General features: G+C 42.1%; 1 protein-coding gene across 2 annotated transcripts in view; it reads right to left on the bottom strand.

The window, feature by feature from the left end:
• The window catches only part of SNX2 (sorting nexin 2), a 59,482-nt gene extending 54,310 nt beyond the window's left edge, over window positions 1-5,172 (bottom strand). Inside the window, exon 1 of one of the 2 annotated variants that reach the window (XM_012788560.2) lies at window positions 5,002-5,172. In XM_012788560.2, the coding sequence (XP_012644014.1) occupies window positions 5,002-5,109 (108 nt within the window). In that variant the 5' untranslated portion in view covers window positions 5,110-5,172. The remainder of the gene's footprint in view (window positions 1-5,001) is intronic. The other variant, XM_076008319.1, reaches the window with a different exon arrangement.
• Between the last annotated feature and the right edge of the window lie 12,258 nt (window positions 5,173-17,430).

The following is a 17,430-nucleotide window of genomic DNA, read 5'->3' as shown; positions in this document are numbered from 1 at the left end:
GCACCACTATACTCCAGCCTTAGCCATAAAGACCTTTCTCAAAAGAATAAAAAACAGGCTGTGCCTGGGTGGGGTGGCTCACACCTATAATCCTAGCAGTCTGGGAGGCCAATGCGGTAGGATTGCTTGAGCTCAGGAGTTCAAGACCAGCCTGAAGAAGAGCAAGATCCTGTCTCGACTAAAAATAGAAAAGATCAGCCAGGCATGGTGGTACATGCCCATAGTTCCAGCTACCTGGGAGGCTGAGACAGGAGGACCCTGAGCCCAGGAGTTTGAGGTTGCTGTGAGCTAGGCTGATGCCACAGCACTCTAGCCCAGGCAACAGAGCAAGACTATGTCTCATAAAAGAAGAGATAAGTTTTGTTCAAGAAAAAAACTTCAAAAAAAGTTGAGAATCCCTGTCTCAAGTAACTTCAAAAAATAACATATTTTTATAGGATCTAAAAATAATTCATTTTCAAATTCTTAAACTTAATGGTTTCAAAGCAAAGTGGTCAACTAGAGTTATATTTTATCATGAATCTCTTTCTAGTAATTTCCTGTTTACTGCCTTTAAACAATCTGTTCACAAAGTATTTTTCCCTAGGAAACATGGGTAATTCATAACGAAATTTTTTTAAAAAACTAGTACATTTAAAGTTTAAGGCCTACCTAAAGAGTAGAAAATAGAATTAAGGCTGGGCATGGTGGTTGGCTCTCACGCTTGTAATCACAACACTTTGGGAGGCCAAGGCAGGAGGATCACTTGAGCCCAGGAATTCGAGATCAGACCTTGACTCTAGGAAAAAAAAAAAAAAAACTAGCCAGGAGTGGTGGTGGTGGTACACTCCTGTAGTCCCAGCTACATTAGAGGCTGAGCCAGGAGGATCACCTGAGCTGGGAAGCTGGAGGCTGTAGTAAACTATGATAGCACCACTGCACTCCAGTCTGGGTGACAGGTCGAGACCCTGTCTCAAAACAAAAAAACAGAATTAAGAAAACAAGTTGGCCTGGAGCCATGGCTCACACCTGTAATCCTAGCACTCTGGGAGGATTGCTCTAGGTCAGGAGTTCGAAACCAGCCTGAGCAAGAGTGAGACCCCCGTCTCTACTAAAAAATAGAAAGAAATTAATTGGCCAACTAAAAATATATAGAAAAAAAATTAGCCAGGCATGGTGGCACATGTCTGTAGTCCCAGCTACTGGAGAGGCTGAGGCCAGCAGTTTGAGTTTGCTGTGAGCTAAGCTGACGCCACAGCACTCTAGCCTGGACAACTGAGTGAGACTCTATCTCAAGAAAAAAAAAGAAAACAAGTTATATACACTTACTTCTTGTGTTGGAACAACAGATACTAAAGCTGTTTTCAGTTCCTCTTTATCAAAAGCGTCTGGTCTTGTTCTACTTACTCTTACTTGATAATGTCAACCACTTTCAGTGTCTCAAAGATCATCTCTATGCAATTAAATCACTCCAGTCTTCTATACTATTTCTGCACCTTGTGCATATGTCAATCACACATGTATCAACTGGTATTGCAAGTATTATTTGCTCACAACAGTTTTATTATATTAACTTCTGTTGGTTCATACACTCCACGAGGGTAGGGACTAGATAGATTTCCACATGGAGCCTGGTCAAACATTATCATTAAATAAGTTTATGACAGACTCCAAAATCTACATCTCTAACCCATCCAGCATTCCTAGCTGCCTAATCTCATCTTCATTAATATATCCCCAAATGAAATAAAACTGTAATTTCTTCCCCTAAGAATCACTGGAAGAGAGGCAGTTAAGTCTACAAATGCTATCTTTTAATCTAGCATTACATTAATTCTCTTCTTTCCTTTATTATTTGCACTTTCCTTCCTCAGGTCTTTAACCTTAGACTGTTAAAAGAGCCTCCAACTCATCTATCACTGTGCTAAGTAAAACAAACCACTGTGCTAAAACAAACCAGTCAAAAAGACCACATATGACATGATTCTATTCATATAAAGTCCAGAATATAAAAATCTATTCTCTATAGATTTTTTATATTTCTGTCTCTATAAAGAGACAGAAATTAGATTAGCAGTTGCTTAGACTTGGGGGCAGATGGGATGGGGAAATGGGCAGAGAGTGATTGCTAAAGAATAGAGTGTTTCTTTATGAGGTGATAAAAATGTTCTAAAATTGTAGTGATGGTTGTGTATCTGTGAATATACTAAAAATCATTAAATTGTACACATTAAATGGGCAATCTGTGGCATGTGAATTATATCTCAATAAAGCTGTTTTTAAAAAATAACCAGGTATATAATACAAATGCCTGACTTTTTTTTTAAAAGGTTCTGCGTACTAGTCCATTGAAAAAGGTGCTTAAAAGTCAAGCCCAGGAGTTCAAGACCAGCCGGGGCAAGAGCGAGACCCTGTCTCTACAAAAAATTTTTTAAAAAATAGGTAGATATGGTGGTACACCCCTGTAGTCCCAGCTACTCAGAAGGCTGAGGCAAGAGGATCCTTTGAGCCCAAGAGTTTGAGATTGCAGTGAACTATGATGATGCCACTGTACTCTAGCCCAGGTGGCAGAGGGAGACCCTGTCTCAAGAAAAATAAATAAAAAATAAGCATGTAGATTCCAGTGACGCACAGGCATCTGCATTTTAAAGATGAATACTGCTAATTCTTCTGCACACTAAAGTTTGAGAAGCACTGTTTAAAGGAAAAGCAGAGTACTGAAAGAACATGTTTTTAGAGAAGTTTTGGTATTCTAGAAAATACTGCTATAGGCTGGGCACAGTGGCTCACACCTGTAATCCCAGCACTCTGGGAGGCCGAGGTGGGAGGATGGCTCAAGGTCAGGAGTTTGAGACCAGCCTGAGCAATATTGAGACCTCGTCTCTACTAAAAATAGAAATTAATTGGGCAACTAAAAATATATAGAAAAAATTAGCCAGGCATAGTGGTGCATGCCTGTAGTCCCAGCTACTCGGGAGGCTGAGGCAGAAGGATCCCTTGGGCCCAGGAGTTTGAGGTTGCTGTGAGCTAGGCTGATGCCAGGCCACTCTAGCCCAGGCAACAGAGTGAGACTCTGTCAAGAAAGAAAAGAAAGGAAAGAAAGGAAAGAAAGGAAAGAAAGGAAAGAAAGGAAGAAAGGAAGAAAGGAAGAAAGGAAGAAAGGAAGAAAGAAAGAAAAGAAAGGAAAGAAAGAAGAAAGTACTGCTATATATCCTTCTCCAGTTTGAAAAGAAAAACATTTTGAATTTACAAATCTCACAGTCATACCACCTTCTTAAAATTAATAACCAGAATGACTACATAAAATAAGGGGTTTAGAAGAACAACCAAAAACAACTGTATTTACAACTTTCATAGTACATTAAGATAAATTTAAAGTATTCAGAATAACCTTTTACTATAAAAAGGTCAACACCATATTTTTCAAAAGTTCCATCCACATGGAAAATACAAATTACAGTTCCTTTTACTCAACTCCAGATGACCTCAATTAAACAGAATGCTTAGTGTTCACAGTATTCTAGTTCACACTAGTATCAATCAAGTTTGTTCTGCTTCTTGTTGGCAGAAAACCTGTTACCCCCAAAGGGAATACAGGTCTCAGGATCCTGCAGACACTAACTTTCAACACATTATAGTACAGTACATATAAAGGTATAAAAGGATAGTAACTTGCCAAAAACATATTCTGAAAAATAATTTTTACTACTTTTGAGGATGTGCTCGTTTTGACAATCCAACAAACATTTACTAAATGCAGATGTTAAAAATTTTGTGAAAAATGATGATCAAAACACTAGCCCCCAGGATGCCTATAACCTGAGGAGTGGTGAGGTTTGGCTGGGACACTGCACGTGAAATTAGTAGAATGTAGTCAGTGTGCTGAAAATGGTTCCCAAAGTTCCCAGTTTCACGTAACTGAATTTCAGATACTGGATATTTTACAGTAACTTCTAATTGATTTGATGCAGAGTTGAACAAGCTGCGAAAGCTTATTAAAAAGTACTTGATAAGGAAGTACAGCCTGAGGTAAACAAACCTCTGGGAAACTTGGTACATTTTTAATATACCTAAACACACTTAAAATTAGAGTATGAGGTGTGCGCTCATCAAATACAAAGCAATTCAAACATGAACTGTATATAGGAGAACCCAATAAGTTATGTTCATAGAGGGTGTTTCCTTTGACAAAAACAGGAACATTCAGCTTCAGAGATCGCTGACCATGCGAGAAAAGAGGAAAGAGGAGAGATCTGCTTCTATTTCTACCCTGGTAACTAACTTACACCACACACACACACACACACACACACACACACACACACAGGCAGCTTCCTGGACTACTCCCTGCTTCAACTTTGTATTTCAGAAACACTATGACCCCTAAAAAGCCTAGGAACTAAAGACAGTCAAAACCAGGCAAATGTATTTAGCTACTTAACAGTTCAAAACAGAAGCCCCTCCCTCAAGAGGAACCAGACGTCCACGAAGGGCCAGGACTGGGAAAAGTGCATTTACAGGCTGCCTGCAGACCCTCACCTCGGCCACTCAGCGCTCACTTCACTGCTCTCCCCTTTCAGGGCACACCCTCCCATGGGCAGGCGAAAGCAAGTACCTCCCTAGAGGAGCCACGAAGCCCCAGGGGAAGACGGTGGGGGTTTACCGGGATCCAGGGCCAGATCTTTCCTGGACTGGGAGAAGAGGTGCAACAGAAACGGAGGAAGGCCAGCTAAGCAGGGAAAGGGCGCTGCGGTGCTCCGTCTGGTCCCGGCCCCTCAGAGAATTAGGTCGGCCGCCCCAGGCCCGCAGGCTGCTCTCCTCAGGAGGCCTTGCCGCCCAGACCAAGCCCTAACGGGTTCACTGACAGGCACCCGAGGTGGGGCCCGCGTCACAGGTGTCACTCCGAGCAGGTCCCTGCAAACCCGGGGGGTGGGGAGGGACGGGTCGGGGCAGGGGAAAGGCGCCTAAAGATGAGACGCGCGGCAGCGGCGCAGCGCAGCACTCACAGCGACGCGGTCTCACCTCCAGGGTGGAGACAGTGCTGGTGAACAGATCCTCTCCGTCCTCCAGCTCCTCAAAGTCGGTGGGCTTCCCGTCCCCCAGCGGCGGAGGCTCCCTCTCGGCCGCCATCTTCGCTCGCCTTGACGACTGCGCGAGCTGGGCTTCGCGGACCCGTCACGTGAGCACGCACGGCTGGGCTGGCGCGCGGACCGGCCGACGCCCCGCCCCCGGCCCGCCCCCGGCCCGCCCACCGCGCTCGGTCCCGCCCCCGGCCTCGTGACCGCCCCTCTCACCTCCACGTCTGGGGCCCCGCCTCCTTTTCACCGCACACTGGCTGAGGCGGCGTGTGGAAGTAGCTTGGGCTTTTATTACCACGTCAACTTCTTAGCAGGACTGGGTCAAATATTTACGTTGGCACTGCCAGTTTTAAAATCTTCTTTGGGAAGTGGAAGTAGCTTAGGGACCAGTTTTGGGCCTTGATTACATACACACTGAGGGCAAGGTTGAATATTGGTGAAAGAGATGCATACTCTTTCTTCTAGAACAGTCCAGTAGAACTTTTTAACATGATGGAAATGTACCGTCTGTCCAATACAGTAGTAGCCCCTGGCCACCTGTGACTGCTGAGCACTTGAAATGTGACTAGTGTGAGGAACAGAATTTTAAATTTGATTTAATGTTAATTAGTTTAAATCTAAATAGCCACATGTGGCCAGTGATTACCTATTAGACATTGCAACTCTAGATAACAAAAGGACCCTAATAATTTGTTGTCTGTGGTTTACTCCAGTTTCATTATGAGCCACACAGTTCTTTCCTCAATAAACGGTCAAAAAGGCTGGAAAGATGGCAGGAAAATCCATGGTTAGTAAGAGCACCATACTCACATTCCCTGGCCTGCACTCACCACCTATGGACAGTCTGGGGCAGGTGTCCTCAAATATGGCCCTCGGGCCACATGCGGGTGTTTTTGCCCATTTGTATTTTTACTTCAAAATAAGATATGTGCAGTGTGCATAGGAATTTGTTGATTTTTTTTTTTAAACTAAAAAACTATAGTTCGGCCCTCCAACGGTCTAAGGGACAGTGAACTGGCCCCCTGTTTAAAAAGCTTGAGGACCCCTGGTCTGGGGGCTGTCATGGGTCAGAAACTTCTTAAAGCTTACGGCCTGACTTGAGGTGATTCTTCTCTGTATCCCAAATTTTTACCTGTGCCTCTATTTATTGCTCACTACCTCTGTCTTGTGCTATGGTCATTTATATTCCCAGCTTATCTTTTAGTGCATATCTGACTTAGTTGAAATATAGGTGCTGTTGCTTATAACACAGACCCAGGTTAAAAGTGTCTTGGAAAACGGGCTAGTTTAATTGTGCCTAATGTAGGACCAGGGTTGGTACGAAGGAAACCTCCATGAGATCGTCCAGGGACACAGGCTCCTTCTGTTGTTCTGCCCTCCCTGAGATGTAATCTCTTCCCCATGGTTCAAGTTGGCTCACACCCCTAATTACACCACATTCCAGCTGGCAGAAAAGCAGTAAAAAGGAAGCAATGATATTGCCTTTCTTTTTAAGGGCACATTCAAGAAGTAACACACATCCCATCTGTCCATATCCTCTTTTTTTTTTTTTTTTTTTTTTTTTTTGAGACAGAGTCTCACTCTGTTGCCTGGGTTAGAGTGCCGTGGCATCAGCCTAGCTCATGGCAACCTCAAACTGCTGGATTCAAGTGATCCTGCTGCCTCAGCCTCCCAAGTAGCTGGGACTACAGGCACGAGCTACCATGCCCAGCTAATTTTTTCTATTTTTAGTTGTTTGGCTAATTTCTTTCTATTTTTAGTAGAGATGGGGGTCTTGCTTTTGCTCAGGCTGGTCTCGAACTCCGAAGCTAAAGCGATCCTCCCACCTTGGCCTCCCAGAGTGCTATTACAGGCATGAGCCACCACTCCCGGCCTGTCCATATCCTCTAGACCAGCTTATTAGTTACTTGGCCATCTCTAGCTACAAGAGAGACTAGGAAATGCAGTTATTATTTCCCCCCTAAAAATTCAGGATTCATTTACCCTAGAAGAATGTAGGCATTCTTAGCTGAATTTCCTTCTGGGTAACCATCCCTCTCCCACCCTCAGCTGTGAATTTTATCCAACTCAGCAATAGAGGGCACGGCCTAGGCTTAAACCAAATAACATTGACTCCCTTAGTCCCAGTGATTGGTAGGAGGTCAGAATCAGCTGCATTTTCCCTAAATTCTTTCTTTTCTTTCTTTTCCTATTCAGCCTAAATTCTACGAGCCAGGACTGCAAGAATTGTCTTATTATTTTTGTCAGTTCTCCGTCTTCCTGGGTGTCTGCTTTTCTGTTTCATTTGGGATTTTCTTTAAAATCCCAAATTCAGCCACAGCTTCTCTAATCTTATATCCAGATTGCTAAAAGCATTTGAAGAACAAAGCCCAACCCCAGATTGAAGATCGTATACAACTGTGATCTCAAATCTCAACTCCACATTGCCTAGGCTGCAATCAAGGTATCAATTAGGGCTGTAATCACCTCAAGACTCAGCTGCAGAGGACCCGCGTCCAAGCTCACCCATGTGGCAGGACTCAAGTTCTTGCTGACTGTAGGCTGGAGACATGAGTTCCTTGCCACACAAGCCTCGCCATAAAGCTGCTCACACAACCATCATGTTTCTAACTTCTTGAACTCTTCTTCCCAGCAGAGTTTCTAAAAATTCATTATGTCTCCTACTACCTTTTTCTTCTCATTTTCATCAAATGATCTAGCCTCCTTGTCCAATGACAAAATAAAATCCACTGAGTAAATCCTTCACCTTTCAGGTATGATTGAAATTCTCTTCTTTTTGTCTCCAACAGTTGCTGTGTACATTTTTACAATACCTATCATATCATACTGTGATCATGGTCACTTTTCTGTCATCCCTCATGAACCAGAGGATCATTGATCTCAGGGACCACTTCTTATTTGACTTTGGATCTGACGTAACCCTGTACTAGTTATCTATAACTGTAAAACAAATCACACAAAAACTTAGCAGCATAAAACCATAAATATTTATTTTCTAATGGCTTCTGTGAATCAAGAATCCAGTCACAACTTAGCTGGGTGCCTCTGATCCAGAGTCTCCCACAAGGCTGCAATCAAGGTATCAATTAGGGCTGTAATCACCTCAAGACTCAGCTGCAGAGGACCTGCTTCCAAGCTCACCCATGTGGCAGGACTCAAGTTCTTGTTGACTGTAGGCTGGAGACATGAGTTCCTTGCCACACAAGCCTCGCCATAAAGCTGCTCACACAACTTGTTCCAGAGCAGAGACTTTTGAGAAAGACAGAAAGAGACAGCTCCAAGAGAAGGCAAGAGAAGGTAAGAAAGAAGCCAGAGTCTTTTTGTAACCTAACTTCAGAAGTAACATCTCACCACTTATGCTGTATTCTATTCTTTGGAAGCCCACACTCAAAGGGAGGGGTTAAACAAATGTGTGAATAATAGGAGGCAGGGTTCTTGGGGGACATTTTAGAAGTTTCCATAAGACCTCATAGTGTTTAGCACTCAGTAAAATGGATACCCTATTAATACTCTCAATGAATGAATGAAGCTCAGAAGAGAGGCTAAGTGAAAGATAAAGATTTGGTAGTTGAAGCCCCTGGTACATAAGGGGGCCAGGTAGTGTGGGAAGTACAACCCTAAGGATCATTCAAGAAGCAGGGAAAGGAAGTGGTGCCTAACACTCTGGGAGGCCGAGGCGGGCGTATTGACCAAGGTCAGGAGTTCGAAACCAGCCTGAGCAAGAGCAAGATCCCATCTCTACTATAAATAGAAAGAAATTAATTAGCCAACTAATAAGTATGGAAAAAATTAGCCAGGCATGGTGGCACATGCCTGTAGTCCTAGCTACTTGGGAGGCTGAGGCAGTAGGATTGCTTGAGCCCAGGAGTTTGAGGTTGCTATGAGCTAGGCTGACGCCATGGCACTCACTCTAGCCTGGGCAACAAAGTGAGGCGCTGTCTCAAAACAAAAAACGAAAAGCAAAAAAAAAACCACAAAAAATTAGCCAGGCATGGTGGTGCACACCTGTAGTCCCAGCTACTTGGGAGGCTGAGGCAGGAGGATTGCTTGAGCCCAGGAGTTTGAGGTTGCTGTGAGCTAGGCTGACCCCACGGCACTCACTCTAGCCTGGGCAACAAAGAGCAACTATGTCTAAAAAAAAAAAAAAAAAAAAAAATCCTGAAACAGAGCAGTCAGATAGGAAGCAAGCTAGGACAGAAGGCTATAAAGAAAGCAAAAAGACAAAGAAAAAAGCATTTGCAGTATCAAATGCCTTCAGCTGGTTAATAAGAACATCTGCTGAAAAGAGTAAATTGCTAATAGCTACAAAAAATTGATATGGCAAGTTGTGTTGGTTAATTTTATGTATCTACTTGGCCAGGTCATGGTACCCAGATATGTGGTCAAACATTATTCTGGATGTTTCTGTGAAGATTTTTTTAGATAAGATTAACATTGAAATTGGTAAACTCTGAGTAAACCAGATTACCCTCCATAATGTGGATGGGTGTCATCTAATTAATTAAAGGCCATAATAGAACAAAGATTAACCTCCTTTGAGCAAGTAAAAAATTATAGCAGCAAGCTGGGTATGGTGGCTCACACCTGTAATCCTAGCACTTTGGGAAGCAGGAGGATTGCTTGAGCCTAGGAGTTTGAGACCAGCCGGTGCAAGAGCTAGACTCCATCTCTACCAAAACTAGATGTCCTGTTGGTTCTGCTTCTCTGGAGAACCCTAACAAATACACAGGTATAGATTATCTTGTCAAGGAATAAAATGAAAAAAAATGACAAATAGGTAAATAACTTGCCGAAGACACAGGTTTATTTTTGTGTGTGTTTGTTTTATCTTAATGGGAGAGATTTGAACATGTTTATATATAAAGGAAATAGATCAAAAAAGAGCAAGAGATTGAAAATACTGTATAAAGAGAAGTATTCAAAGGGTTGAGATCTGAAATACAGGAATGGGATAAATAGCAAGTAGAGGAATTTGCTTTAAAAAAGAGATGGAACAGCTACTCTAGAGGCTGAGGCAGGAGGATTGCTTGAGGCCAGGAGTTCAAGACAGGCCTAGGCAGGCAATATAACAAGATCTCCTTTCTTGAAGAAAAAAAAAAAAAAGGAAGAGATACATCTTCCTCTGAGAGTATGAGAGTAGAGAGATGAGAATTTGCAACCGTTTATTATTTTTATTTATTTATTTATTTATTTATTTTTGAGACAGAGTCTCACTCTGTTTCCCGGGCTAGAGTGCCATGATGTCAGCCTAGCTCACAGCAACCTCAAATTCCTGGGCTCAAGTGATCCTCCTGCCTCAGTAGCTGGGACTACAGGCATGCGCCACCATGCCAGGCTAATTTTTTAATATATATTTTAGTTGTCCAATTAATTTCTTTCTATTTTTAGTAGAGACAGGGTCTCGCTCTTGCTCAGGCTGATCTCGAACTCCTGATTTCGAGTGATCCTCCCGCCTTGGCCTCCCAGAGTGCTAGGATTATAGGCATGAGCCACCATGCCCAGCCTGCAACCATTTTTAATTTCTCATGAGTCTGCAAGTTAGCTAGACAGTTCTGCTGGACCAGATTTGAAGATTTTGTCTTTAGGCTTGTTCATGCACTGTGGACAGCGGATGGATTGGCTGGGTGCTGGTCTTGGCTAGGACAATTAGCTCTCCATGTGCTCTCTTCTTCCAGCAGGCTGATGTGGGCTTCTGTGCAAGGCCCTGGCAAACTTCCAAATAGAAGGTGGAGACATGCAAGTACTTCTCCAAGCCTCCACAGAAGGAAGTTACGTGGCCAAGCCCAGGGTCAGAATGTGAAGGGACTACAAAATATCAGGACAAAGAGAATGGAAAAGGGAGGCCATTAATGTAATCAGTTTACCCCAAGTGGATATATTTAGAGACTTGTTTGTAAATGTTGTAAAGGGACAACAAAATGTTAGATAGGGACAAGAAAATGGGGAAAGTCAACACTCAAGAAAAATATTTTTTTGGGTGAAGAAAATTTAATTACTAAGGGAAGAGATCAGCATAATTATTTTCAGTGATTGAGTATAGAATTAGAACATTCACCAGGGATATATAAGGGATTGACAAGTAGTACTGAAAGCCTTGATGAGGTGGAGACTACATGTTTCTGATAGAAATAATCCCCACATTTGTATGATTTTCTCCAGTAGCCTAGCAATGTTGGTACAGGAATGGAGATGGATGATTGGGTTGGTTCAAGGTCAGGCTTTTTTAGGATGATCTTGGTGGAGGGACAAGGGGGCAAAGATTTTGAAGTCTCTCAATAGGGAGGAGTGGCCAGAAATATGTGGCTTCCAATGACAAGGAGTGATAGCAGGTGGCACCATCTCGAAGGAATTTTTTCAAGGGTGTTAAAAAGTGATGGCATATCTTTGCAATTTGAATTGTGCTGCTATAAACATTCGAGTGCAGGTGTCTTTTTCATAGAGCGACTTTTGTTCTTTTGGGTAGATGCCTAGTAATGGGATTGCTGGATCAAATGGTAGATCCACTTGTATTGCTTTAAGGTATCTCCATATTGCTTTCCATAGAGGTTGAACTAGTTTGCAGTGCCACCAGCAGTGTAGGAGTGTTCCTATCTCTCCACCAAAGTGCCCATCAATTCATGAGTGGATTAATAAAATGTGTTATATGTATACCATGGAGTGCTATTCAGCTATAAGAAACGATGATATAGCACCTCTTGTATTTTCCTGGATAGAGCTGAACCCCATTCTATTAAGTGAAGTATCCCAAGAATGGAAAAATAAGCACCACATGTATTCACCAGCAAATTGGTATTAACTGATCAACTCTTAAGTGGACATATAGGAATAACATTTATCGGGTGCTGGGCAGGTTGGGGGGAAGGAGGGGATGGGTATATACATACATAATGAGTGTGGTGCACACCAACTGGGGGATGGACACACTTGAAGCTCTGACTCGAGGGGGGATGGGGGCAAGGGCGATATACATAACCTTAATATTTGTACCCCCATAAGATGCTGAAAAAAAGTAATGGCATAAAAGTGATATTTAGAACCCAACATGAGCTTTATTTTGGGGGGGAAAGTGACATATTACTCAAGGTATGAAGGTTGAGAGAACTTTCTGGGAAGAACCAGATAATATAAGAACATTTGTTTGTATGGGAATTGGAGCTCTGGAAGGCAGAGTGAAAAGGGTGAAGAGGGAATTTAGCTACGGATGGAAGAATATGTAGGAGATGGGGGGAACAGATGGAGAACACCTGGGAGGTACATTAGCTTCTGGTGAGTGAGGTGAGATATAGGGCAGCAGCTATGAACAAATAAGAATTCATTATGACCTTCTTTGCTATTATTTTGAGAAAAATAATCATTTCATTGCTTAAATAAATATGACTGGTTATCATTAAGTGAAAATATTTAAGCTCCTTATTGTGAGATAATAAAAGGCTTCATATTTGTTAAAAAGAAAAAAAAGAGAAAAGGAAGGAGCTGGGCACCCCTGTAATCATTACCACTCTGGGAGGCCAAGGCAGGAGGATTGCTTGAGGTCAGGAATTCGAGACCAGCTTAAGCAAGAGCGAGATCCTGTCTCTGTTGAAAATAGAAAAAATTAGCCAGTCTTGGTGGCATGTGCCTGTAGTCCCAGCTACTTGGGAGGCTGAGGCAGGAGGGTTGCTTGAGGTCAGGAATTCGAGACCAGCTTAAGCAAGAGCGAGATCCTGTCTCTGTTGAAAATAGAAACAATTAGCCAGTCTTGGTGGCATGTGCCTGTAGTCCCAGCTACTTGGGAGGCTGAGGCAGGAGGGTTGCTTGAGCCCAGAAATTGGAGGTTGCTGTGAGCTGGGCTGATGCCATAGCACACTAGCCCAGGCAACAGAGTGAGACTCTGTCTCAAAAAAAAAAAAAAAAAGGAAGGAAAGGAGGAAAGAAATGAAGGGAGGGAAGGAAAGGGAAGTATGGAGTCTGGGAGGAAGTCAAGCATAGTAGTTTTTTTCACAAGCTGTAAATGTTTGCATTTGTAAATGTCTGCAAACTACCATTACTATGAAAGTGTCAGTCAACCCTCAATTAGTGACATTACTAATAGCTGTGAAGTGGTTATACAATGGACTCTTGAATAGCACAAGTTTGCACTTTGTTCATCCACTTATAGGCAGGTTTTCTTTGGCCTCTGTCACCCCTGAGATAGCAAGACCAACCCTTCCTCTTCCTCCTCAGCCTACTCAATGTAAAGACAATGATGAGGATAAAGACCTTTATGATGATCCACTTCCACTTAATAAATGGTAAATATATTTTCTCTTCCTTATGATGTTCCTAATAAGATTTTCTTTTCTCTAGCTCATTATAAGAACACAGTATATAGGCTGGGCGTGGTGGCTCACACCTGTAATCCTAGCACTCTGAGAGGCAGAGGCAGGTGGACCACTCAAGGTCAGGAGTTTGAAACCAGCCTGAGCAAGAGCGAGACCCCGTCTCTACTAAAAATAGAAAGAAATTAATTGGCCAACTAATATATATATAGAAAAAATTAGCCGGGCACGGTGGCGCATGCCTGTAGTCCCAGCTACTTGGGAGGCTGAGGCAGAAGGATTGCTTGAGCCTAGGAGTTTGAGGTTGCTGTGAGCTAGGCTGACACCATGGCACTTGAGCCAGGGCAACAGAGTTTTTTGTCTCTAAAAAAAAAAAAAAAAAAAAAAAAGAACACAGTATATATTACATATACAAACTTTGTGTTAATCAACTGTTTATGTTATCAGTAAGGCTTCTACTCAACAGTAGGCTATTAGTAGTCAGGTTTTTGGGAAGTCAAAATTAATTTGCTAACTTTTGACTGGAGGGGGGTAAGTACCCCTAACTCATTGCATTGTTCAAAGGTCAGCTATATAGTGTGACCCCTGTGTCTCAGTCCCTGTATGGCAGTAGAACCTATACACTAAAACATCCTTTCGTCATTGTTTCCTCGCTTGTATTTCTTGAACACCATAAAGGGGAACATGCAGTTCACAGTAAGACTTGAAAAAAACAACAAGAAAACCCTTATCTTTTCCCCTCCATTGAAAATAAAAAGCTTATTCTCTAAACTGCCCCTATGCCTCTCTCACCCCCAGATGCCCCAGAAACAAAAACTTCACCCTACATCTCTGAGCTGTGTTTTCCTACTGCCTGCCTGCTCCCCAGTCCCCTGGCCAGAAGTGTCCCGAGTTCCACCACTACAGTCGGGGCTGGCTTCACGGGCATGAGACCTGTGCAGCCACAAGGACCCACACTTGGAAGCAATCCACACGTGGTTTAATGCTCCACTGTCACCGTCTTGAAATTGTTAATAATTCTGAACACGAGGACTCATATTTTCATTTACTGGGAACTGCAAATTATGGAGCCAGTCCTGGTCACGCCAGTTATGACAGCATGAAAGGACAGCCGAAGGACTGGGTGACTCATCGCCCCAGGGCAGGGAAAGACTCCAGCTGGTGTTCTGCTCTCACTGCTTTTCCTAGAGAATTTACAAGGTGACTTTGGTCCACTTTGCCCATAGCTCTCACCTCTCTACTTCTGGGTGGAGCAGGGGTGAAGGTTGTAGAGTAGCCATTTACATATTCATAATGTTTGTCCCATCACACATCCTTTTGAGGACAATAAGGCAAGGTGACGGATACATTATTACATGTACGCATGTGCTTAACTTTACAAGAACTAGCTCATAAAGAAAAGCTTAAAATAATTTTTCCGTAGAGTGGAATATTAACAACAAATTAGGAAAAGAATATTTGATACTTCTGAGAGATACATTTTATGAATACAGAATTCTAGGGACACAGTTATTTACTTGAGTGAGCTAAAATGGGAATGGAAACTATCAAACATTGAGAAAAGACCTGAGGAAATAAGAGACTGTATTTCAAGTCAGGTAAAGAAACTGAACTAAAAACAAAACAAAATAAAGCAAACTACAAAACAGCTTACTGCAACCTTTTTTTTTTTTTTTCAATTCTAGTCATGAACCCTGTCTCCTGCATCAGAGACTTTCTTGTTCCGATGAAAGATTGTATCTTTCTGTCCTTCATCACCCTTGACATGGTACCTTATACATTGTAGCCCTCAATCGATATTTGTTGTTTGATTGAAAATAGTAAATCTAAAAAACAAACAGAGCCAATTCTTTTAGATCAAAGGAAGCATGAGGGCTTGACATAGATGGGTTTTGTTTGCCCCACACTAGTTTTTTATATTTTAATCAACTAGCAACATTTAAGAATCAGGAAATCTCACATAAAAATCTAGAATTCTGTCTTCTTTTTAAAAAATCAAAAGACCTGGCTATGTATGGCCCAGACCTCTGTGAGCAAGCCAATCCATCCTGTTGTCCATCCAACACAAATGTATTTTCCTTTCCTATGGCAGAGACTGGGTTCCCCAAATCCAGCCCTACCCCATTCTTTCTTAATAATAAACACCCACGTTTCAGCAGGCATCATGGCAACCCAGAATAAGAACTTCTCTTCCCTTATAGCTAGGGACAGCCATGTAAATAAGTTCTGCCCTGCCTATTCAATGCAAACAAAGTTGTACATGCAATGTCTTGGAAATGTCTTTAAAAGAGGGAGTCCTGCCCTTCTCCCAATTTCTCCTTCTGCAGGTTGGAATTCAGATGTAACTTCTGGAATTCCAGCAGCCATCTTGGACTATAAAGTAAACTTGGGACTTGTATTGCAATAAAGTAGGGTGGTCTGCATCCTTGCCTCTGAGATTCTGCTCTGTCAGCCCAGAGATGTCTATCTTAGGCTTTTACATAACACTAAAACAAACTTCCATCTTGATTAAGCCACCATTGTTTGGAGTTTTTTGTCACATATAGCCAAATCTAATGCTAAATAATACAATTACAAATCATCTCTGAGAAACCGAATACTTCTTTATCATGGCTACCATTATTAATATTTAAAATGTAAATATGATGAAAAATAATAGTCTTGGAAAGAAGGATGTATACAGTAGATCCCATAGTTTGGACTTGGTGGTTATACATTTGATGAATACAAATGGATTGAAGCTTCTTTATCTCTGGTTATATTGTGTGGTGGGAAAGCATGTAGGCTTTGGAGTTTCTCAATATGTCAGTGACTCAATCTAAGATGAGAATAATAAAAATAGTAGCTTCCTTAATAGATTCTTGGGAAGGTTAGACAAGATAATGTACATAGCCAAATAGAAAGGTCTGGATCCTGAAATTCTGGGCAGATGAGAAAGAATGATGGCCTGGAGGCAGTCAGGCATATGGAGCTAAAGAGAGGTACATTTCATTTGTGGCTTAATCTACTCTTTCTACATCAAGAAGTATTAAATAGGGTGAAAGTAAAGTGGAAAAATTTTCATTATATCACGAAAGAGCTCAGTATGTTATTTCAAGCCAGCATATATAGGACATATTGGAAAGTTAAGACTCATAAGGGAATCTCAAATCTTACCACTTTTATATCGCACTTAAATTATCTCTAAAATCAGTGAACAGGATAGCATTTGTTTGTTTGTTTCTTTCTTTCTTTGAGACAGGGTCTTGCTCTTTTGCTCAGATTAGCCTGCAGTGGTAGCATCATAGCTCACTGCAACCTCAAACTCCTGGGCTCTAGGCGGGGCATGGTGGCTCACACCTGTAATCCTAGCATTCTGGGAGGCTGAGGCGGGAGGATCGCTCGAGGTCAGGAGTTTGACACCAGCTCTGAGCAAGAGCAAGACCCCTGTCTTTACTAAAAATAGAAGGAAATTATCTGGACAACTAAAAATATATAGAAAAAATTAGCTGGGCATGATGCCTGTAGTCCCAGCTACTCAGGAGGTTGAGGCAGAAGGATGGCTTGAGTCCAGGAGTTTAAAGTTGCTGTGAGCTAGGCTGATGGCATGGCACTCTATCCCAGGCAAGAGAGTAAGACTCTGTCTCCAAAAAAAAAAAAAAAAAAACCCTCCTGGGCTCAAAGGATCCTTCTTCCTCATCCTCCTGAGTAGCTAGGACAGCCATGCACTATCATGGCCAGCTTATTTTTATTTTATTTTTTTTGTAAAGATGCGGTCTCCCTCTTGCTTAGGTTGGTCTCGAAATCCTAAACTGAAGTGATCATTCTGCGTCAGTCTCCTAAAGTGCTAGGATTACAGGTGTGAGCTACCACACCCAGCTTTTTTTTTTATTGTTAGAGAAATTAATTGTTGGAGAAAAGGCACACAAATTTTATGTGTACATGGAGAGAATCACAAAGGGATTACCTCTCTGATGGCATTTGAATGGGTATGTATTTTCTTTCAAACCACCATTGTTACACAAATATAAATTTTCAAAATAGCCCTGAGTTTACCAAGAAACTTAATTTCTGGTGTTGGAGTGAGCTCATGGTCA

Source organism: Microcebus murinus, chromosome 11, assembly GCF_040939455.1.
Source record: "Microcebus murinus isolate Inina chromosome 11, M.murinus_Inina_mat1.0, whole genome shotgun sequence".
In the NCBI taxonomy this organism is placed as follows: Eukaryota; Metazoa; Chordata; class Mammalia; order Primates; family Cheirogaleidae; genus Microcebus; species Microcebus murinus.
The sequence above is the reverse complement of the archived record's forward strand: the minus strand, read 5'-3'. Positions and strand labels throughout refer to the sequence as shown.